This window comes from Bos indicus, chromosome 19 (genome assembly GCF_029378745.1).
Source record: "Bos indicus isolate NIAB-ARS_2022 breed Sahiwal x Tharparkar chromosome 19, NIAB-ARS_B.indTharparkar_mat_pri_1.0, whole genome shotgun sequence".
Taxonomy (NCBI): domain Eukaryota; kingdom Metazoa; phylum Chordata; class Mammalia; order Artiodactyla; family Bovidae; genus Bos; species Bos indicus.
Window position 1 is genome coordinate 44,296,989 of NC_091778.1, and position 22,762 is coordinate 44,319,750.

Genomic DNA, 22,762 nt, shown 5'->3' on the forward strand with positions numbered 1-22,762 from the left:
AAAGGAAACTTGATCGGGGCATGGAAGGAGGCTGGGGGAGGGGGAAACCTCAGCCTTCCGCTAGCTGTGCTGGCCTTCCACAAGCTCACCTTCCCCTTCACTATCAGAGGCAGGATCCAGGACGCAGGGTTTGGTGTTTTATTGACACAAACACAAAGGCAGCTTCGGTAATGGGGTGGGTACACAAAAGCGAAAACAATCACACTTCACGTTATTCTGCCTCATTCAGACGATGAAGAGGCTGAGCCCCTCCCCCTCACCTCCCATTGGCAATGGCTCGGGCAATAACCCTCCCTCATCCCAGATCCCAGGGCAGAGGGAGCTACTGTACCCCTGCCCCAGGAAGTCCCCACTTTGGTTCCAGTGGCCCAGGTCCTAAACCACCCCACTTTGAACCCCTATTCTATCTCCTTACCTACGTAAACAAAGTCTGGGGCTGACTGAAAAGCTGCCTCCCTTGACGACAGGGAGAATGTGCTTTGATTTTTACGTTGGTCCCAGAACAAGACACAGATGGCATCGTCTCTCAGAGCTCTGGCTGGTAAATGCCACACTTAGCTGCAAGGTTGGGAAAGCTCTCCTGCCTCTTTCTCCTCCACCACCACAGAGAAATGACGGCCCCCGAGACAGGACATGGCCCAGGCCCCAGGAGGCTAAGGGCTGACCCCCCACCCACTGGCACACATACAGATTTTTGGCAGTGTTGTGGGACTGGGGAGCAGCGAAACCCCAGCTCCAGCAGGACAAGGAAGGCACTGGGGAGGACAAGGCGGGGAGGAGGTGTGAGGCAGGGACCTCCACATACACAAGCAAGGTTTCCTTTGCTAAGGCACTGAGAGCAAATCCAGAGAACTCAGTGAAGGGCTGAGGGGGCTCCACGTCCCTCCCACAGAGGGGGCAGGTCTGACTCCTGCCCCAGTTGGAAGAGGCACCTCTGGTTGAGAGCGGCAGAACACCTGGAGATGGGAGAAGCCCGATTGTGCTCGAGAAGTTGGCGACAGGACGAGGCCTTGCGACAAGGGGGGCTCTGGCTGGCCCGGGTTGAAGGGACACTAGGGCGACACAGGGACATGCTGGATTCACATAAATTGGCCCCATATCCTGAGCTGACATTTCAATTCTTTGGGGAGGTGTGGGGCAGGGGCATGGCGGTGATGAGGGGTAGGCGGAAGCACACAGAACAAGACGGGAAGGGACTGGCTAACCTTAATCTTGGCACAAAAGCAGCACAGTGGGCCTGGGGAAAGGGTGGGGGCAGGAAGCAGCTGGCCTCCCTCTGACCCTCCCTGTCCCCTTGGCAGGGCCCAGACATCCAAGTGGTCACTTCCCAACCTCTTCAGAGGGCAGGAAGGCGGGAGGGGGAAGCCCTGACTAAAGAGAAAGAACAGGGCACGGGAGAGGCCATCGCCACAGGGGCCTTGCGGGGAGAGAGGGCAACGTGCGGCGACGGAGGATGGACCGAACAGTGAGGGTCTGGTGGCCAACAGCATATGGCTTCCTAACTTCTCTCTTTCCCGGGCCCCGAGGGTTGCCTAGCCCCCGGCCTAGTTCTCCTTCTCCGGCCCAGGCACCAGGAGGACTTTGCCCACGTTTTTCTTCTCCTGCATCTGCCTCATGGCATCCGCCACCTGGAGAGGAAAACAAGACTCTGCTTTCAGCACCATCCGGCTCTTCTGGGAGCCGGCCTAAAGGGGTCAGCCCTCCTCCTCCTCCCTGGACTCCTCCTCTGGCAACCCCCAAGCCTTCCTGGGTGTCCTACCCAGGCCCTCCCTGCAGAGCCACCACACTCACCTTCTCAAAGGGCCACACGGAGTCAATACGGGGCTTGATGTGGCCCTGGTTGTATAGAGCAAGGAGGCGGGTCACCACACCGCTGACCAGCTCCACCTCGCCCTCCAGGTAGCCCAGGTGGAAGCCACACACGGCTCGGTTGGCCGGCAGCAGCTGCAGAGCAGTCACGCTGAACTGATTCCACCATGTGCGAGCCAGGGCCATCAGGTTCCGCTTGGGGCCCGTCAGCAAGTTGGCCATTCCTGAGGCATAAAGAGACACAGCTGTGAACCCAGGGGCCAGGCACATCCCTGCGTGTCTGGATTCATGCTCATCTGCCGCTGCAGGCCCCTTACAATTATCTATGCCGGCACCAGGAGTGACAGAAGAACCTTCTACCACCTGCTGGCTACCTGGCCCAACTGACTCAAAGACTGCTCTGAGCTTTACTTATTTATTTTGGGTGTGAAGTAGTTTTTTAAATGAAAATGCAGCTGGCCCAAGAAGCCTGGGAAGTAGGACAGAGGAAAGCAGACAGGTTGATATTGTATCAGGAATAATCCCCAAATGAGAACACAGAACACCGAATTTGCTATGACTCATGAAAGAGGACAGTAGGTACACCGAGGAGGCAGCAACCTGAATGCAGTAACCAGGACCATCCTAACAGCGATGCTTTCTCAGAGCACTGGAGTCTCCACACCCTCTGCCTTCAAAAGCCCCAGGCCCCTAATATCCCACCCCTCAGACCCACAATGCTTCCCCAAACTCCCCCTTCATCTCTGGCCCACTCACTCACCATAAGTGACTACTTTGCCCATGGGTTTGAGGAGGTTGTAGCCCTTGGCAGTATCTGACCCACCCAGAGGGTCCATGACAATGTCCACACCTGTCACAGAGTAAGGGGCCAAGAACAACATTAGGAGCCACAGATCCGGAGACTCGCCCCCTCCCCAGTCCCATGCCACCCAAGCCCTTCCCATTCCCTCAGACCTTTGGGGGAGATCTTCTTGATCTCATCCACGTAGTCAGTCGTGTGGTAATCGATGGGGTGTGTGACTCCGTTCTCCTTCAGCACCTCATGCTTGCTGGCTGAGGCTGTTCCGAACACGGTCACATTCTCCACTGTTCGGCACAGCTGCAAGGCAGCCATACCCACACCCCCTAAAGCAAGACACTTTCGTAAGGAGGGGATATGGGTTGCCTAGCCACCACTCCCCATTCCTACCCCTCAAGGATCCAGCCCATCATTTTGCCTAGGTTCATCCTGAGGCTTTCTTCCATCACCCCATGTCTAATTTCCAAGACTGACAACTGGGGGGAGGGTGACTGGCAAGGAGGGGCTGCTGGGCGGGGGCACGTTGCTATGGATAGCACACCAGGTTGGACCTGGTGCCTGAATGTTACCATGGCAACAACACTGCAGAGGCCTCTGGGCACCATAGGCCAAGGCAGCCAGTGTTGCCATGACAACAGTCCAGACATGCAGCAGGGAAGGGGCCTGGAAGGAAATCTGGGTGGGATAAGGGAAGTGGATAAATGGAGGGTGCCTGTCACCTGCAGCCATGTGTACCAAGACGCTGTGGCCAGGCCGTAGGTTGCCAAAGTCGAAGAGGACCATGTAGGCTGTGATATAATTGACCAGCAAGGCAGCAGCTTCTTCAAAAGTCATGGCCTCAGGCATCAGGAATGTCTGGGCCGAAGGCACAGTCACCTCCTCCTGCCACATGCCTGACCGGATCAACACCATCACTCGGTCCCCTATCTTGAAGAATGGAAAAAGAGACTGAATCACTTTGCTGTATACCAGAAACTAACACAACATTGTACATCAACTATGAAAAAAAAAAAGAGCATCATTCATTCATTCATTCATTCACCTGCTAGTAATTTACGACATTCCACAGTGCACAAGGCCGTCTTCCTGGCAATGAAGTAATAGTACAAGCAGCAGCAGGGCTCAGAGTAATGGTTATAATAATAATAGTAGTAATATCATCAAAAACAATAACCATGTATCTTTATTGACTGTTTACCAAGGGTCAGGGCCTATTGTAATCATTGTATATATTACCAAGGGTCAGGGCCTATTGTAATCACTGTATATAAACATTCAAAACTCATGTCAGCTCCCTGAGGAAGATACTGGCCTTATCTCCACTTACAAATCTTACACTTTACTATTGTGTAAGAAGCATATAGTTGGGGCAGCATGAAATACTGGTGAAGATATCAAACTGCTCTGGCAATAAAAAAAAAAAAAGGCTCCATTGTTTGCTGACAGTATGATCTTGGACAAATAAACAGTCTAACCTTTTTGAGCCCCAGGTCTCCTATCTGTAAAACAGGGCAGTTAATGAGGATTAAGTGGCAAAAAAAATATCATTCAGTGATTTTTTAGCCTAATATCTGGCACACAGTAAGAACTTCGTAGTGTTAGCTAATAATCATGACAATGATGACAATACCAGAAGCAAGGAGGGGCAGTCACCAATCTTAAAGCTGAAGGAATAGGGCAGTATGTGCTAAGGGCCATACGGAAGTGCAAGTAAAGGTCTCTGAGTAGCACCCAGGGCTCAGAAAGAACCTTCACCCAGTGACTGGGGAAAGGGGCAGTGGACAAGGAAAGCCACCCACACCATCCCACCTATCAGGAAAAGACATCGCTCTTCTCCTTCCCCAGGCCCTCAGCCAACGGCACAAGAGCCTCCTAGCAGAAGGGAAAGGGAGCAAAGAAAACAGGAGCTTTCCCTCTAGTTTAACAACCAGGGTCAAGGGGAGGACAGGGGAAAGGGGGCAGTCTGTGGAGGAAAGCCTCTCATGGTTCTCTGAAGAGCGTAAAGAGGGAGGTGTGGGATCTGTTCCAGGACAATCTGAGTCTGTCTTGGATCCTGCCAGGAATGATGGGAATTCGGCATAGTAACCAGACTTGAGATCCATGGGGTAGGGGGATGGGACACCCACACATACCCTTTTTTCATGCCCTCAAGCCCCCACACTCCACTGAGGAGGAGTACTGAGGGGAGACTAGCATCTTTCTTCACAAGCACTGGCCTGAGGAGGTCTGGGGAATGGCCTCCCCAGGACTCAGGACTATCGGACTCAGAAATAACCATCGAGAGCTGGGAAAAGTGTACTGGTCAGTCTAGGTGGTGGCCAGTCCCAGATTTGGTCCAGAACAAGATCTACTCACCAAGGCTAATGCTCCTCCCTCAGCCCAGGACCCCTCCCCAGCTCAGATATCAGAAGCGAGAAAGGGCTCTCCCCTCAGAATTCAGCCTCTTACATCAGATTCTTACCCTGGACAGGACATCCTGTATTTTCAAAGCGGAAAGTGTGGGGAGAAGGGGTTAGGTAGTTGGCCTTGAGCAGTAACATGAACTAAAACTCCCCCCATCAAAAAAAAAAAAAAAAATTCCTCTTAGCACCTTCCTAGAGTAGGATTAGTTAGAAGTCAGGGGAAAGGGTGGGGTGGAAGCTGAATCCAGGGAGAAGCCCTTTAAGGAGGAAAGCAATGTATGCTTGTACAATAAATCCAAAATTTTCAGCTTTGGGATCTGGGGCCCGTAGGTCTGGCATGATGAAGCCTGCCTTTGGTGAGTCTCTCCAGAAAGAGGCCTGATTTGAAAAGAAAACCCCTCAACAAACGATGTGCAAAGGCCTTATTACCCCAGGTCTCTCAAACAGTTGATCATTTGGATCTATTCGGTGTCTGGGGTTTTGGCCAAGATTAATGATAAATAAAAAGGAGGCACAGACCGGCAGAGCTGGGCCAACCTGCTCACGGTGCCACACCCCCACCCCCTTCCCCGGTCCAAATGGGCACCAGCTCGGTTCCTGAGGCGAAGGTCCCCTCCGAGGAAGGCAGAGGTGGGTTCTGCCCCAAGTTCCCAAGGGCGGCGCCCCTGGGATCGTGGTCCGCTTGGCTGAGTCACGGGCGGAGGAGATATTGCAGTCACGGGAGACAGAGAGCCCAAGACAAAGATCCAGACACCCAATCTCGTCTCCTGCCCCACCAAAGCAGTCCCACTCCTACCCCTACCCCCACGATCAGCGGAAGGCCGGTGTGCGGGGAAGCGGGTGGCGGACTCCCTCTCCTTCATGATGGGCGTGCCTGTCTCCCTGGCCGGGCTCTGGGAGGGGCCGCCTCACACCCCCACAGACCACGGGGCAGCATGTGACTAGCGCTCTGGCACGGCCCCGAGCCCCCGCCCAACTCCGACTACAGAGCTCTTCAAGCTTCCTCGGCAGGGGTGAGGGGAAAGGCTCCCACCGTCACTCAGAGTCACAGACGACAATTACCCGCGGAGAGTTCAGGGGGCAGGGGTACCGAATAGGTTTCATGGGTGGTGGGAGTTGGGGGCGGGGGGGGGGGGGGTGCGGCCGGGAAGCTCACTGAGCGCATGCGCATAGGCTCCTTATTGTTTTCCCACCCACCCAGCACCACTGCCGCTTTTGGGCGGCGGCCACGATTAAAACGTTTGGGGAGCGGGCAAGGGTTCCATTTCAACCCCCACTCCCCAATATAAGTCCAATTCTCCAGGAGCCTCAGAGCACAGTCTCCTGTCCTGTGCTCTTCGGAGCCCGTCTACCCGGGTTCGTGCCAGTTTTCCCCAGCTCTGCCACACCCCCGGCGCCCGCCCACTCGTGCCCCACTGCCCGGTAGCCTGCTCAGCCTCTCCCCGCCCTGCCCCGCACTGGCCCGCTCACCTTGCGGTCGTTTACGCCCTCGCCCACAGCTATCACCACGCCCGCGCCCTCCATGCCGGGAGTGACGGGCAGCTGCGGGAGCCGATCGTACAGCCCCTGCCGGGCCATAAGGTCAGCGAAGTTGAGCCCGCAGGCCTTGACGCGCAGCGTCAGCTGGCCGGTCCCCGGGGCTGGGGGCGCGGCCGGCCGGGTCTGTAGCTTCACCTTGTCGTAGCCGCCGAAGCCCGTGAGCACCAAACAGCGCAGCAGCGGCGGCGGCGGCGAAGGGGCGGCGGGCCCCTCGGAGGCCGCAGACGGCTGAGCGTCGCTGGCTGCCTCCGCCTTCGGGGGCTGCGAAGAGGCATCTTCTCCAGCCCCTGCCTCGGCCGCCGCCACCACGGTGGCCGCCTCGGCTACCTCTCTCTCGGCGGACATGGCTGAGACTCGCAACGTGGGCGCACAGCTGGACTGAGAGTGCACCGCTGGGGAAGGCGGGGCGCGTCAGGACTAGCGCAGGCTGCGGACTCTGAGCGGGAGGGGCGGGGCGCCGAGGCGGGGGCGGGGCCTCGTGCGCCGACTTAAAGGGCCAGGGCCACCCGGCAGGTGCGGCGGGAGCGCGAGAAGGGGAGACCTCGAGCTTATGGGTACGGACTCACGCGAGGTCATTCTTGGGATCAGGAAGACAGCGAGTTAATTTATGTATTCATGACAAATAAGTTTTAAAATACATTGAGGGACAGTCTGAAGGACGATCCCAAAACCTGAGCTTACGTCAGATGTGGGGAGCCAGCCACCTGTGGAGCAGAACTCGACCCAGCTGGTCCTCAGGCTCTGACACTACCCATATGTGATCCACTCTTTGTGTTCTTGCAGTGGCAAAGCTGGAGCAGGGTGACCGAGCCATCTATCTTTGTTAAAGCTCTGTGCCTCAATTGTTCCTTCCGTAAAATGGAAATGATGTTGCTTGCTCCAGTTATCCTTACAGGGTAAAGATACAATTAAATCGAGTATCCTCTATTTAAAGAAGCGCTTTTGAAAGGTAAAAGATGCCATGCACATGCAAAACAGGTTTGATTAATGTTAGGCTGCGAATCAAGCAGGGCTGTCACCCTGGGCAGTTCTGTCTTCCTCTTTCTCTCTTCTCCGCGAAGCATCCACCAGAGGACGCAGCTTCCCCCAAACTTTCCACCCTGCGCTTGGCTGGAGAAGCTCAGTCCATGCTTCCCTGCTAGTCCGGGCCCGCGGTTAAATCACTGCAGCCCCAGACCCGACCGGCCGTTGCCATGGAAACGGAAAGCCATGACGTCACCATTGTCCTGGTAGGTGTGTTGGAGTCCTTTCCTACATATCCTCAAGACTCCCTGCCGGGACTTGAGAGTCAAAGAGAGACACTAAACCAAAAAGACTCCTTTTCCCCCTTACCTTCTCGCGCCCCCTTCAGTTCAGAAAGTGGATGGGTGCCCCCGCGCGTGTCCTCAGTAACACACCGACGTTCACGCGTGGGCACGCAGAAGGCCCAAGCCTCATGCGTGTGCAGCTCCCACCCTGCCTCTCAGAACTTTCCCCGAACTCCGCCCCAATCCCAGGACGGAGGAAGTGAAGTCAGTCAAACAACCCCGTTCAGCGGGCCCCAAACCCGCAGGGGCCCTATCACTCCGCGCGCAAGAACCCTGTTCCTGGGCCCCGGGCCCCGCCCCTCTCCTCTGGGCCCCGCCTCCCGGCAGCGCGGGTGGGAGGCGGGGCCGGGGGCGCGGCCGCCGGGTTGGGGGCGGGGCGGAGGGGGGGGCCGCAGCCCCGGGCGGGGGCTCGGCGCGGGCCCGAGAGATGCCGGTGTCGGCGGCCCGAGCGGCTGCAGCTGCAGCGGCGGGGGAGGCGGCAGCGGAGCCCGGGAGGGGGGCTGCGCGGGGGGCCGGCGCGTAGCCGGGACTATGGAGGGGCAGAGCGGCCGCTGCAAGATCGTGGTGGTGGGGGACGCGGAGTGCGGCAAGACGGCGCTGCTGCAGGTGTTCGCCAAGGACGCCTACCCCGGGGTGAGGAACCGGCGTCTTGGGAGGGGGGCTCTGGGGCCGCGGGGGTGGGTGACTGGGGCCTGGGGGACGGACGGAAATGGGTGCTGAGGTAACCAGGGATCCAAGAGAGGGGTTTGGAGGACTGGGGAAGGCGTTAGGGTTTCTAGAAAGACTGCAGAGGTTTGGGGTGGGAGGAATTGGGGAGCAGGGTGAGATGAATGGGGCTTGGAAGAACCAGAGGATCCCGGAGGGGGCGCCAGGGAAATGTCGAGGGGGGTGGTCCTAGGCATTGGAAAGAGGAAGAATTAGGGCCTGAAAGGACCGAGAGGGGGGTCCGGGAGCCTGGCAGAAATTCCGCTGAGGCAGCCGCTCCCGGGATCTCCCCTTTGCCCAACACCGGACCAACTTGGGTCCTGGGGCTGGGCTACACGGGGTGTGGGAATTAGGAGTGCATTTGTCTGGGGTGAGGACTGGAGGATCTCATCTTGACCCATTCGTGTCTGCAGAGTTATGTCCCCACCGTGTTTGAGAACTACACCGCGAGCTTTGAGATCGACAAGCGCCGCATTGAGCTCAACATGTGGGACACTTCAGGTAGCCAAGTCCCTCTGGGTCACCCTGACTTCCAGGCCTCCCAGTAATCCCTCCCTGGACTAGATCCTTAGGCTCTAGTTCAACCCAGCCCGTCCATCCAATTCTGCTGCTGCTGCTGCTAAGTCACTTCAGTTGTGTCCGACCCTGTGCGACCCCATAGACGGCAGCCCACCAGGCTCCCCCGTCCCTGGGATTCTCCAGGCAAGAACACTGGAGTGGGTTGCCATTTCCTCCAACGCATGAAAGTGAAAAGTGAAAGTGAAGTCACTCAGTCGTGTCCAACTCTTAGCGACCCCATGGACTGCAGCCTACCAGGCTCCTCCGTCCATGGGATTTTCCAGGCAAGAGTACTGGAGTGAGGTGCCATCGCCTTCTCCAGTCCATCCAATTCTAGGAGGAAGGAAAATCAATACTCTGTTTAAAGCCAGGGAAACTGAGGCAGAGCTTTCAGAGACACGTAGAAACCTTGACCTGAAGGAGAAAGCCTGTCCCATCAGCTGGATTCTGCATACCTGGGAAAGTTGCGAAGGAATGACTTTTGTTTTGGAACATATTTCTTAGGAGCTAAGGCTGGGTTTAGAAAAGACATTTAGAATTTCTTGGGGTGGGGGGGGTGTAGCAGGAAACTGCTTCTCTAGACTGAACTGTAGAAATCCAAGATCAGTTCCCAGAAGGAGAGTGGAAGAGCTCTGCTCCTGCCCATTCATCTCCAAAAAGGGAGGGTGTTTTGTTTTGTTTTAAATTTTTGCTTGGCTCCCCTGGAGAGCTATAGAAGATGCCTGTCAAAGCCCAGAAAGCACATGCAAAATTTTGTGAGAATGTTGAATGATTTCATGAGCTTCTCAAAGACCCAGAAGAGATTAAGAATGATTACTTTTAGAGACCCCCCCTAGGGAAGTGAAGAGCTTATTTCTGCCCCCTAACCTCCCTTCTGTCTGCTCTCCTCGGAGAAACAGATTCCTTGATGGGGACTAATACCCACTGTTTCCCATTCTGCTCAGCATGCCTTAACCGCCAGGATTGCTAAGGTCTCCCATTCCCTTCCAGGCTTTCCTCACTCTCAGGACCCTCGTCTGTCCCCTCCCTCCCTGTCTTCTCTCAGGTTCCTCTTACTATGATAACGTCCGGCCTCTGGCCTATCCTGACTCGGATGCTGTGCTCATCTGCTTCGACATTAGCCGACCGGAAACACTGGACAGTGTCCTTAAGAAGGTGGGAGCCTGGGGAAGCAGGACAGCTAGACTGAGGGGGACAGGGAAACGCATGGGCCAGGAGGAGGGAGTTAAAGCCGAGCATGGCCATTAGGGAGAAAGTGTGTGACAACCTCAACTTTTCCCATCATCCCTGACTTCCTGGAAGTCAGTCCTAGAGCTGGATATGGCATCTGGGGGACATGGGGGACAACAGGGAGAAGTACTCAAGGGATTACTTGTCCCTGGATGTGGGAGCCCCTGGATGGTGGAGATGGGAATGCTGCTGCTGGAGCTCAGGAAAGCCCCTGTGGTGTCCTCTGCAGGCCCCTATTTCCATGAGAAAAGCCCATGGTGAATGGACAGAAGTCGGCTAAGGCAGCCCCAGTTCTCAGTTGCAGTTGTGGGAAGAGAGGGGGGATTGGTCTGTTCCCAGGAACAAATTTGGGAAAGGGGGTGGGAATGGGAAGTTTCCAAGTTGGCCAACACTGCATGGCCCCCACCCTTGCCTTCTCCTTCTTTCCCTTCTCCCACAGCTCTGCGTGCTTTTCAGCCCAAGCCCACCAGTGTCACCTGCTTGCTTAATTACATGGGAGAGACTAGAGGGGTGCATGATTCCTACATGCTGTGAGCCAGGGGGATGGTTCCTACATGTTGTGCCTCCTTCTACCGCTGCATAACTTTGTTTTCTTGCTCCAAATAGTGGCAAGGGGAGACTCAAGAGTTTTGCCCCAATGCCAAGGTTGTGCTGGTTGGCTGTAAACTGGACATGCGGACTGACTTGGCCACACTGAGGGAGCTGTCAAAGCAGAGGCTTATCCCTGTTACGCATGAGCAGGTGGGCCTCTTGATCTGTGACCTCTCACCTCTGCCCCTCACAGCCTCTTTTCTGAAAACACCCTATTTGGCTAATCCCTTGACCTGGCCTCTGACCTGATCCCTTAACCCCATGCCCCAGCTTCCTTCCCCCTTGCTAAACCACAGGCTAAGTCCCATGACCCTCTCCACTCACTCCATCCTTCCAGGGCACCGTGCTGGCCAAGCAGGTGGGAGCTGTGTCCTACGTAGAGTGCTCTTCCCGGTCCTCTGAGCGCAGCGTCAGAGATGTCTTCCACGTGGCCACCGTGGCCTCCCTCGGCCGTGGCCACAGGCAGCTGCGCCGTACTGACTCACGCCGGGGACTACAGCGATCTGCTCAGCTGGCAGGACGGCCAGACCTGGGGAATGGGAATGGGAACGGAAACGAGGGCGAGATACACAAGGATAGAGCCAAGAGCTGCAACCTCATGTGAGGGGTCCTGTGGGAGGAGGCGGGGGGCCTGGGGCACAGTTGTCCCACTGCTGGTCCTGGCTTCCTGATCTCCTGACTCTATTTGGGACTTTAGGGCGGGCGAGTGAACAGTTCTCCCTGACAAGGGAGTTGGAGGCAGAAGGGTGCCACTGTTTCCCACATCCTCATTCCGCTCCTGTCCAAGGCAAGTGGAGGGAACTAGCAGAGCAGGCATCTGGGCAGCAGGCTGGGATGGGGCCAGGGGTCTGGGGAAGCCAGCAGCAAGCAGTGACCTTGGTTGAGTCTCAGTGTATGAGGGGTGCCTTCCTCCCCACCTCCAGTCCCCATATCCTGGTCCTGGCACGCTTCCCCAAGGAAAGTGTCCACTCTCTGACCTTCTTTCTTCCTCACCTCTCACTTCCACAGCTGTTCTCACTCATCCTAACCTCCAGGCAACATGCACTAAATTAAAAAGCAAATTGAGGAGCCTCTCCCTTTCCCCCTGCCCCCATCTACCCACCAGTCCTAGCTCCCTCCCTCCCTTCCCCCAGTAGAGTCCAAATAAAGCCCATGTCCATGGAAAATGACTGTGGCTTTAGTTTTGTTGCTTTCTTAAAAAAAAAAAATCTACCAGTGTCTAGTAGCTGGAGGGAAAGTTAGGCTTCAGGAAGAACTTCCCTGTCGATGCCCACAGATAGAGCAGAGGAAAAAACTGTGAGTTGGATCAGCAGTGTTCTTTTAGGAGCCAGAGGTGGGAGAGAGAGGTGTCTTGGGACTATTCATCTCAGTTAATGAGCCAGACAATCCTAACGCCATTAGGGGGTTTTATAGTGGACTGATGTGCAATTCATTACTCAGCCCAACTGGGGCCCCCGCTAATGTGGGAGGGGGCCTGCTGAAGTGGTCCAGGACCCTTGATCACTATCTCCAGCCCCAACTTGGAATCAGCTGGTGCCCTGGGAGCTCTGGGGTAGGACATTAAAAGCCTCTGCATCCAGCTGACCCCATGCAGAGTGAAATTTCCCAAGGGGACAGTCATTTGATTCTGGGATCTCCTTGGTGGCTGGGGCAGGTGCTGAATCCATCTTTCCATCCTGAGCAACTTGATGATTTTGGAGGGAGCACAAGATAAGAGTCGAGGGTCACACCTCCTCAACCTCCGCTAGAGAAGGAAAGCCAGTGGAGGGACTGGCCAGAGTACTTGTTGTCAAGAAAGACAGTGCTGGTCTGTTTTCTCCGGAGTCTGGTTTCGCATTGTCCTGTATTCCTTCCCTGGCTCTGATCCCACTGGCCTCTTTTCGGTGACATTCTCCCCCAGGAACCATCCATGGCTCTCCCCTCCCCCAGCCCCAGCCCGTTCTTGAGACACACTTCTGGGAGAGAACACAGACCTTACCCTCCCATCTGCTGGGATCCCCCTCTTCTAATTCACAGCCCCTCCCTCCCTCATTCATTGAACAAGTGTGTACTGAGCACCAACTGTGTGCCCGACACTGGCCTGGGATTCTGAAAGGACTAGTCTTATACTCTGGAGGCCAGCCCAGTGGGGAAGAGAGGTACCCCCAGTGTGATGGCGCCTCATTTGTGGGAGCTCCTTACAGCCTCAGAAGCCCATCCTCTGAGCCAGGTCCTTGAGGGTTGAAGAGGAGTTTGCCAGGCAGGGAAGGGGTAGGAAAGGCACTCTGAGTGGAGGATATAGCATGTGTGAACACGTGGAGATGAGGAAGAGCATGGCACGTTTGTGGCTGCCATGGCGGGGAGAGAATAAGACAAGGCTGGGAAGGTACATTGATGCAGGCCCCGCAAAGGAACCAGGAGTTCATTCTGGGGATGTGAGGTGGCCAAAGAGGTTTCAAGCAGAAAATGAAGTGACCAGATTTGGTTTTTTAGATAGATGGTTGTTTGGATGAGGTGACCCAGGGTGGGGGTGGGGGCTGGGCTGGGGGGTTCAGCTCTGTGATGCTATTAAAGCTGTTAAAATAGGTTTTCCCTTGGGACTTCCCTGGTGGCCCGGTGGTTAAGACTGCTTCCACTGCAGGGTGCATGAGTTCCGTTCCTGGTCAGGGAACTAAGATCCTGCATGCTGCATTGTGTGGCCGAATAGCTTCTCCCTTCCCTTTGCCAGGGTCCAGTCTTAGAACCAAGGAAATCCCCACCCCCTCCTGGCTTGTCAGACACTCCATATTCTCCCTCTTCCTCTGAGACTCTGTCCATCTCAGCCAGTCTACTCAAGGATTCCGGGACAGCTTCAAGGGCACTGGGTACCCCACCCTCTGAAACTGAGACCAGCTTAGGGGCTAACTCCAAGATCCTCTGCAAGTCCTGGACCGAGGGCGCTGGAGAGGGCTGGGGCCCAGCTCTGTGGATCTCAGTCTGGCCCTAGAGGCCTGACCCTTCCCCAACGGGGGCCTGACTACCATTGTCTTGGGATTTGGGGGCTGTGGCTTCTCATCACTTTGGTACAAAGCAGGCTCAAGCCTGTAGCTGCCAAAATACATCCCAACCTCCCTCTCCTGCCAGGCTCAGGGAGCGCAAATGCATTTCAATATCTGCCTAAAGCAAACATAATTAGGAAGATAAATCAGCTGGAGGAACCCCCAAAGTTTAATACATTTCCAGTACCACCGGGAACAGATTTTTGTCCCCTCTGCAGGTCTGGGCTGCCAGACGTTTTATTTGCACGGAGGAGGCTGTGCCTCTGGGCTGAGGAGCCCAAAGGATAGGAGGAGGGAATGGGACTGTTCCTGTTCCTAGATCCTCAAAGGCCCCTGCTGGCTGGAATGGGGGGGATCTACCCCCACCCCAGATGCAGAAGTCAGACCCAGCTTCCTCCCCTGCAGCTGTTTCCCCCACAAATTAGACACTCCTTTGGGAAACAATGTAGCCTCGTTAATCATTTAATGAAATAAACAACTAATCACACTGTGATGCCGCCAGTGTTTCTTAACACACTCCCCCGCCCCCAATCAGCCTGCCTTGGAGGGAGGAGGGGAAGGAAGGGATGGCAGAGGGGAAGAGCCTACAGCTGACAGAGGTTCATTCCCCTCAGGACCCCAGCCTTTCCAGAAGGGACGGTCTTGGAAAGTGCTTGAGATCTGGAGGCAGAGGTCCAAGGGTCTGGGTCCCCGCTCTGCTGCTGCTTCCCTGGGGAGCCTTGGAGGAGCCCTGCACACGTCTGAACCTCGGTTTTCACACATGGAAAAGGGAGTTGATGGCCACATCTGCCTCACTGCGCTGTTGAGGATTCAGAGAGGAGAAAGAATGTACAAAAGTTGTTTGACCCTTTGGATCAGACCCCTTTGGGTCTGAGTTGCTGTCAAGCTTTATTATTTACAAGGTAGACACCAGGCTTGACTGTCTCTAAAGCAGGCCTGATGGAAGCAGGAAAAGCTTCTTTGAGGGGGCCTCTTGTGCTGGGCTTCAGGCTGGAGGAAGATCAGAAGACAGGAAGGGGAGCTCAGATGTCTCCACACCTATCCTGAGGGCCAGAGAGAGCTCTAGGGACTCCTCCAAAGGCTGATGTCCTTTGGTCTCCATTTTTCTGAACTCCACTCATTACTACCTTTTCTAAAGTCTGGGTGAGGGCCCCATGTTGCCATAGTAACCCCACTCCAGATACACGCAGACTGGTCAGAGCTGGGGGCTCAGGTCACGTCCCTGAGGTTCCTGGTGGATGCCAGAACACTGGCAGGTGATCATAGTACAGCTGTCTCCTTTGCTCCACTCTCTTCCCCAGGAAAAGGGTTCAGCTCTTCAGAACACCCCCCCCTTTTCCTCTCTGCCAACAAAGGAGTTCTACACAGTGCAGCCCCCTCCCCCTCTCCCCCCTTCCAGCTGGGTTCCCAGGTCTCTCTCCCTTTCTAGCCAACCCTCTACTCCTTCTCCTCAAGGCTGGGAGTGAGGGTCAGAGAGAGGGGAGGCTCCCAGTGTAGGCATGTGGGGTGATTCCCAAACAGCTACCCGCCCCCCCAACCCACCCCCCTGCTCCCCAGCAGCCAAAGAGACAAGAGGGACACATACATGAGTGTTCCTCCCCCCTAAGAAAATGCCTCTGCTGTTGACTCCTAAATAACAGATGTCTGTCTGCATATTAATAGGATTGGACGAATAATTGGTGAGTTTTTCATTCAGTGTCAGAATGAACCCGGAGGCCTTATGTTCATGCACACAGACACCCACTCACCCCGAATCTCCCCTTCCCCCAGAGCACAATGAGACAGACGCAGATGCTGGCAAGCTTGACCCACAAAGGGGAGGGGCAGACAAGGAAGTGGGAGGAGGTGTCAGCAGGAGGGGGACTGCCACAGTCTGGGTCTGTCAGTTTTCTCCCTCTTGACTGCTATCTTACCAACCCCCCACCCCTACCAGGGGCAAAAGCTTGCATCTGTGAGATTTCACCATCATGCCAAAGGGGCCCAGAGGAAGGTGGGACCTGAAGGTAGGGAGTGGGGAGGCAGGTTCTGCCTCAGAGAAGCAACAAAGCAGTGGCCTCCTTCAGCAACGTTTTACCTAAATGAACCTGGAATCAGGGGCCCCCATACCCTGCTTTAGCCTCTGTGCCGGAGAGCGATGAGGAGCGAGGTGGAGATTTTTGAGTCAGATAGCTGCCATTTGGCAGCTGGGTGCTCTTGTGCAATTTCCCCAGCCTCTCTGAACCTGTCTCTAAGATCACTGCCTCCAACAACTGAAAGGATGGAATGAGGCAACATGTATCATGTGTCTGTTCTAGTGCCTGGTTTATAAACCGCCCCCCTCCACACCCCAACAATCCCCTAAACACAGGAAGACAGTTTGAAAATTGCTGCCTCTCCTGCCAGACCCACCCTCGTTAGGGCAGGGGTTAATTAGAAGTTTAGTAATTATCCTAGCTGCCTAGAAACCAGGAGGAAAAAAATACAGAGAGAGCGGGAACATAGAGAGATTAGAGAGACACAGGAGAGAGAATTGATGAAACCCAAGGCCTGGAACAGAAGGAAGGAGACCACAGAGAGGTAGAGGGGCAAGCTGGGAATGGAAAAGGTGTGGCAGGCCAGTGGAGTGAAGCCTGAAATGAGAGTCTAGAAGTGAGACTATAGATTCTAGAAGCCCCAGCTCTGCCATGAACTCGCTGTTTGACTTTAGCAAGTCTCATCCTCTCTTAGCATCTTAGTCTCCTCATCTGTAAAATGAGGGGGTTGCCTTGCTCTTGGGGTCCCTTCTCATTGTGTGAAAACAGGAGTTGCAGTGGCGGGGAGAGGGGACAGGGGAGGGGAGGCGGGCTCCCCCCTCCCCCCCAACTTACTATGGCCCATCAGTCACTCTTGCACTGTGTCCTCTTTCCCTTGGTAAATGGATCTGCTGCGCCAGCAAACAACTGTCCATTGTGTCCTAATGAGGGACGAGCAGGGAAAACCAATCACTTATGATGCAAATGAGCGGCGGCTGCGGCCTCCTCGCTTTCACTGAATGCTGTATGCAGCGGCGGCGGCACTGCCCCAGTTGGGCCTTTCTCCCCAGCCCCAGTTCCCATCTGGTCCTGCTGGAGGAGGGGGCGGGCCCAGACTGGCCTTCCCATTGTCGTTCTTTGCCACTCCCGGCAAGGGGGCTCCACCCTCACAGCCTCCCAGAGGCCCAGCTTCTCTTTCCTACGCCAAAGAGCTCCCAGGGCAGCTCTGTTCTTGTTTTTTAATTAAAGTGAAACCCACATAAGGTGAAACTATCCATTTTAAGGTGTACAATTCCGTGGCATGCAGTGCATTCACGGTGTAGTGCAACTACCGCCTCTCTGGGCAAGGATGTCATGCTCCTCTGTCCCTCTCCACACCCCACGGGCTCCAGAGGCACAGGGAAGCTACCGAGGCCTCAGCAAAGAGTTGGAGTAATGGAGGTTGGTGTTGGGCTAAAGGCTGAGAAAAGCCCAGAGCTGGCCTGGGGGTGCGGAGAAGACAAAACCTGCGCTTTAGGATGGATCCTGGGGAGAGGGATCAGGCTTTGGTGGGAAGCAAGAGATTATCACTGTCTTCTCCAGCACAGCCCTGGGACCACATCTTCAGGGAAAGGGCTCTTGTTTTTTAAATTAGTTAAAATTTAATTTTAATTATTTAAAGTAATTAAAGGGCCTGACCCCTGAGTCAGGCCCACGGGCTTACTTGCCCTCGGGCATGTGGGATCTGAGTTCCCCATTTGGGAGTTGAACCTACTTCCCTGGCATTGGAAGGCCAATTCTTAACTCCTGGACCATCAAGGAAGTCCCAGGAAACAGCCTCTTGAATTCCTGTAGAGATTTTTTTTCCCTTAATTTTTCCGACATTGGGTTAGAAACCAGAGGCTCCAGCACAAATCTCGGTTTCCATGGCTTTCACAGCCTCTGTATGCTTGCTAGATGATGATCCCACCAGAAGGCTTCTCACCCTGGCAGCTGCAGAGCGTCCTGAGACAGCCCCCAAAGCACTTTGCCTCCAGGAGAGACCTCCCCTCACCAGACCCCAGGCTTCACCAAGGGAAGATTTTTCTCTCCACTTGGGACTAGTTTATTGCAGAGTCCCACAGCCTAACAGCTGGGAAGACCCACATAAGTAGTCATTTGAGTTTCTCCTGCCATTTGGTTTGAGATTGTTTTCAAGAGAAGATGGCAAACATCTGCTTACCTGTGTCTGTTATCTTTGGATTCACCTCATTCCTGCCTCCCACCCCCACCCCAATCTGGGACATGTGGTGATGTTTTAAACAAAAAAACCCACAAAATCTCTTCTGGAACTAACCAGTGCCAACTGCTGTAGGATTGCAGAGGAAAAGCTTTACAGGGTCACAAACTTTATCTTTCCGTATCCCTACTCACCCGGAGTCCACACACTGTCTCTCAGACAAAACATAGCTCAGACACCATAATGAGAGCATTTTCATCTGTGCTCTAATGATAGGGAGTCCTGGATTAGTCAGTCCTAGGTGTGCCATCAATTCACTGGGTGACCTTTGACCAGACCCTGGACACTTCAGTTTTTGTTTTGCTGCGTGGTGCAGCTTGCAGGATCTTAGTTTCCCCAACCAAGGACTAAGCAGTGCAAGCGCCAAGTCCCAGTCACTGCATCACCAGGGAATTCCCATGGACCTCAGTTTCATCACCCATAAAGTGAGGATAACAATCTCTATCCTAGTGATCTCCTAGGGAGCCAGCAAGGAGAGAGAAATAATGGTTGTGGCAGTGCTTTGAACTTGCAAGATTATAGTGAGCATCCTAGTTATTTCTCCAGTGATGGTGGCACAGCAGCTTATCTGTTGCGAGTATTCAGTCTGTGGAAGGCCTGCTGGAGGACACATGGGTGGGGAAACACCTTCTTTGTCTGGGTAGGTAGTGGTTTGACTCATCACAAAGCAGTGGGCTTCATGAGATCAAGGAGGAAATCTGTAGGTGTGGGCTTAGAAGAGGAAGAGTGATTCTTGGACATTTGGATCTCTCATACTATTTCTAGAATGAATTTGGGTGCTAGAAAAATGGGTGGGAGGGACTGAAAGAAATTAGCACTCTCGGTGGCAGAATGTGGCTGGTTTTCTTGCAGGTGGGGCCAGCAGTTGGATAAGGCCTTTACTCAATGAGTCTATTCATTTATCCTTCAACCCCTTCATTCAGCAAATACTCACTGGGTACCCAACAAGGTATCCCCAAGAACAGAGCTAGGTTATAACAAAGATAAAATAATTCTAATCCTGCCCATAAAGACCTTCTTGTCAAACAGAGAACATAGAATATGTACAGAATAACTTAGAAAGTATCATAAATAAAGCAAAACTTTTGGGATGTTTGGGGACGGCAGCGGGGTCGGGGGGGATTCTGGCCTGGAAGAAGTGGGAAAGGCTCTGTTGGAGGAGGTGGGATGGGCAATATTGGGGCCTGCAGAGATGACAGAACAGGACACACTGAAGACAAGACAGAATGTGAGCAGAAATCTGTGAATCCCCATATATGGTGGCTAAGGTACCTGAAAGAACAGCAGGTGAGGCATTGATGAGGATGGGCTTCAGCTTGGAAGGGACAGTCTGAGACATGGTAGGTCAGAGAAATACATCCTTAGAAGACTTTCCAACTTTTCTTCTGGACCCTTCCCCCAATTCTGCTAGTTAGGGGTGAACTGGGACTTCTGGAATCTTCTGACTTTCCACCTGGCCAAATCCTATCCAAGCTCCAAGGGTCAGTTTGAGATGTTTTGCCCCTAATACTAAGCCAGTGGTTCTCAAACTTAAGCAGCTTTTTGTTTTTTTAATAGTTATTTGTTTGGCTTCATTGGGTCTTAGTTGTGGCACACAGGATCTTCCATCTTTAATTGCAGCATGTAGGATCTAGCTCCCTGACCAGGGATAGAATCTGGGTACCCTGCATTGGGAGTGCATAGTCTTAGCCACTGGACCATCAGGTAAATCCCTCGAGCTTGTTTTGGAATTATTGCTTTCCTCATGGTGTTTCTGATTCAGTGGGTCTGAAGTGAGTCCATGGAATTTGCTATCTAACAAGTTCCTAGAGGATGCAGTTTCCGCCCACCCCCATTCCCCATCAGGGGCTTATGGCTTGGTTTGAGAATCATTGCACTAAGATTGCATGCCAAATAGCCTTATCATTCTGGGTCTCTGAAACTAGGTCTCAAAGTTCCTGTTTGCCAGCCTTCATAATGTGGAGATGTGAGGTGCCCCGCAGCAGGCAGAGCCCACCACACAGCCCCCAAAGGACTTCTGAACCAGAAAACGCTATTCTTTTTTTTTTCCCCTGGCTGTGCTGGGTCTTCCTTGTGGAGCATGGGCTCTAGAGCACATTGGCTTCTTTGGTTGTGGTGCGAGGGCTTAGTTGCCCCACAGCACGTGGGACTTTAGTTCCTCGCCTAGAGATCGAATATGCATTCTCTGCATTAGAAGGCAGATTCTTAACCACTCAAACACCACGCAAATCCCCCCAGAAGATACAATTCTGCAAAGGTAATCAGTGGCTTCCTTGCTCCACCCATTGAATAGTAAGCAATTAGGCGGCCAGGAATGGATCTTTCCTCCACTCTTCCACAAGCCTAGCACGTAAGAGTCCACCATAGAACCGGCACGTAGTCACCCCTCAATCATTAACCTTGTTATCATCTCCTAGGACTGGTTCCCAGCACAATTTAGCTTTACACAAATCTTTGTTTGAATCAAACTTTTGCCACCTCCTTCTGTAGTGTGACCTTGGGCAGGCTGCTTGACCTCTCAAAATGTTATTTTTAAGCTGGGAATAGAGCCTGGCATTTTGTAGGAGTGCTGCAAATGATCAGTCACTTATGATTATGATTATTTATTTGGCTGCATTGGGCCTTAGTTGCAGCATTCAGGACCTTTATTGCTCATTCTCTAGTTGTGGCTCCGGTTCATTTGTGGCACACAGGTTTAGTTGTTCCATGGTATGTTGCGAATCTCAGTTCCCAGACCAGGGATTGACCCCTGCATTGCAAGGCAGGTTCGTAACCACTGAACCACCAGGGAAAGTCCCTTGTGATTATTACTGTTGCTCCTGAGAGCTGGCAAGATCAGATGGTCCCCAGAACCCAGGATTGGGTTTCCATCTCTCTTTTTAATTGAGTCTTCTTCCCATTGGCCTCTGGTTTTGCCCTCCTTGGGCCTTTCCTGTCATTAGAGGCTTCCCTGCCTTTCTCCCTCCAGGCTAGCTTTCTCTTCTCCCTTCAGAGCCCGCTGGTGGCCACCTCTCATTGTGTAAGAGCTTGATTTCCGTCAGTCAATAAAGGTAAATTATAAAATCATTTGTTGTATTTGTTCTCATTACCTGGAGGGTTGTCTGAAATTGCCTTTTGTTGCAATGCCACATTTGCATATCTCTATGCTGGAGTCAAAGGCTGCAGCTGTGGTTTCACTGCAATTTAAATATTAATAAAACCTCCTAAACCTCAAGCTGTTGTTTTAAGCAGCCTGGCTCTTCAGCTCCTAGGTTGCTAATATAATTTAATCTTTGTCCTTTGCTTCATATTTGTTTAAAGAGCCATTCTGGAGTCAACTGGAGCCAGCTCTGTAGATAGATCCACTCACGACCCCGGGAACCTTAGTTTTCCTTAAGGGGCCTAAGACCTACTTCTCCTGGAGACAAAAGAATAGACCATGGGTGACATTTTATACCAATTAGCAGCCCCTTCCACTAAGCCAGTGGTTCTCAAACCTGAACTTGCTTCAGAATCTCAGACTGCTGGGCTCTTCCCCCAGTTTCTGATTCACTAGGTCTAGAGTGAGGCCCTGGAATCTGCATAGCTAACAGGTTTTGTCTCAGCCTCCCCTCTCACTCCCCATCAGGGGACTGTGGTTTGAGAATCACTGTGCTAATCTGCCCTTTCATTCTGGGTCCCTGAGCTCTGGTTGGCTGGCTCCCACAACATGCTGGGAGTCTCCTGTTCTCCATTTCTTCCAGCCCCTCAAACCATTACTTAAGATTTTCCTGATCTCTGAGACTCATTTCAGAATCCTCCTCCTGCACCTCCCTGATCCCTGCTCTCCACAGCAGCTGGCTGTCTCCAGTTCTCCTTAATTTTCTATTTGCCCAGATTCATTTCTTTAATTTCATCCTTGTTAGGGGCAGATTTACAGGCTGTTGAAGGGAGCCAGGCATTCTTGGAGTTTGGTACAGGGTTCCCGGGCTTAGCCATTTCACAGCTAGCTCCCCCATTCCTGGCCAGAGAGCCCCACTCTCTCAGGTTCTATAGGTGGATCTGCAGTTCCCGCCTCACCCTCCCCTGCTCCCTGTGCTCCCTGCCTCTGGGGCTGCCCTTATCTGCTCCTTGCAGCCTTCACAGGATACATTCTGGGCACCTTGGCTCCTTCCGCTCCAACCTCCCCAATACCGATTCCTTTCTTCCCCTGAATGTTTTTGAGCCGATACTTTGTGGATGATTCTGGTTGCATTTTTTAGGAGGGAGATAATCTATGAGCTCTTCTCTAGGCCCCTCTCCCTGTGCCTGCATGATAATCCCTCCTCTTCTCCTTCCCTTCCAGCTTCTTTGCAGAAGTTCATTTCACAAAATGAGATAAAGGCAGTACAGGAAATCATTCCCCAAAGGCTGCTATGCCCAGAAAGGCCTGAAGATTGTGGGATGGAAAAGTGGGAGGATACCTTAAAGCCAGAGGTCAAAAAAGCAAGTAGCTTTACTCCATCGACAGATAAGATTCTTAAGCTCTGCCAAGCATCATGAGGCCAGGCCCAGAAGCTGACTTCTGGGAGAGATTAGGCAGAGCAGGGAAAACAGATT

The 22,762-nt window shown here is 53.5% G+C and overlaps 2 protein-coding genes across 4 annotated transcripts; one reads left to right on the forward strand and one right to left on the reverse strand.

Annotated features, from left to right (window-relative positions):
• Window positions 1-124: 124 nt before the first annotated feature.
• Window positions 125-6,972, reverse strand: VAT1 (vesicle amine transport 1). Its single transcript, XM_019981720.2, has 6 exons — window positions 6,481-6,972; window positions 3,328-3,535; window positions 2,764-2,934; window positions 2,570-2,659; window positions 1,792-2,033; window positions 125-1,628 (listed from the first exon to the last, which is right to left on the reverse strand). Exons 1-6 carry the CDS (start codon window positions 6,892-6,894, stop codon window positions 1,545-1,547), a joined length of 1,209 nt encoding a protein of 402 aa, XP_019837279.2. The 5' UTR covers window positions 6,895-6,972; the 3' UTR covers window positions 125-1,544.
• A 1,373-nt stretch (window positions 6,973-8,345) lies between these two features.
• On the forward strand, window positions 8,346-12,109 carry RND2 (Rho family GTPase 2). 3 transcript variants are annotated; one of them, XM_070773559.1, is made up of 5 exons: window positions 8,346-8,489; window positions 8,975-9,062; window positions 10,110-10,274; window positions 10,956-11,090; window positions 11,278-12,109. In XM_070773559.1, the coding sequence occupies exons 2-5, from the start codon at window positions 8,979-8,981 to the stop codon at window positions 11,542-11,544; spliced, it is 651 nt and encodes a 216-aa protein (XP_070629660.1). In that variant the 5' UTR covers window positions 8,346-8,489; window positions 8,975-8,978; the 3' UTR covers window positions 11,545-12,109. The 3 variants fall into 3 exon arrangements, with proteins under 3 accessions (XP_070629660.1, XP_019838025.1, XP_019838027.1); XM_019982466.2 differs by having other exon boundaries at window positions 10,165-10,274; XM_019982468.2 differs by lacking the exon at window positions 10,956-11,090 and having other exon boundaries at window positions 10,165-10,274.
• Window positions 12,110-22,762: the final 10,653 nt, after the last annotated feature.

Coding starts and splice junctions, on each gene's coding strand:
- VAT1 (XM_019981720.2), bottom strand. CDS start 6,894: ATGTCCGCCGAGAGAGAGGTAGCCGAGGCGGCCACCGTGGTGGCGGCG. Junction 3,536..6,480: donor AGGGCGTAAACGACCGCAAG/GTGAGCGGGCCA, acceptor CCATTCTTCAAG/ATAGGGGACCGAGTGATGGT. Junction 1,629..1,791: donor CCGTGTGGCCCTTTGAGAAG/GTGAGTGTGGTG, acceptor TTTCCTCTCCAG/GTGGCGGATGCCATGAGGCA.
- RND2 (XM_019982466.2), top strand. CDS start 8,388: ATGGAGGGGCAGAGCGGCCGCTGCAAGATCGTGGTGGTGGGGGACGCG. Junction 8,490..8,974: donor CCAAGGACGCCTACCCCGGG/GTGAGGAACCGG, acceptor TCGTGTCTGCAG/AGTTATGTCCCCACCGTGTT. Junction 11,091..11,277: donor TCCCTGTTACGCATGAGCAG/GTGGGCCTCTTG, acceptor CCATCCTTCCAG/GGCACCGTGCTGGCCAAGCA.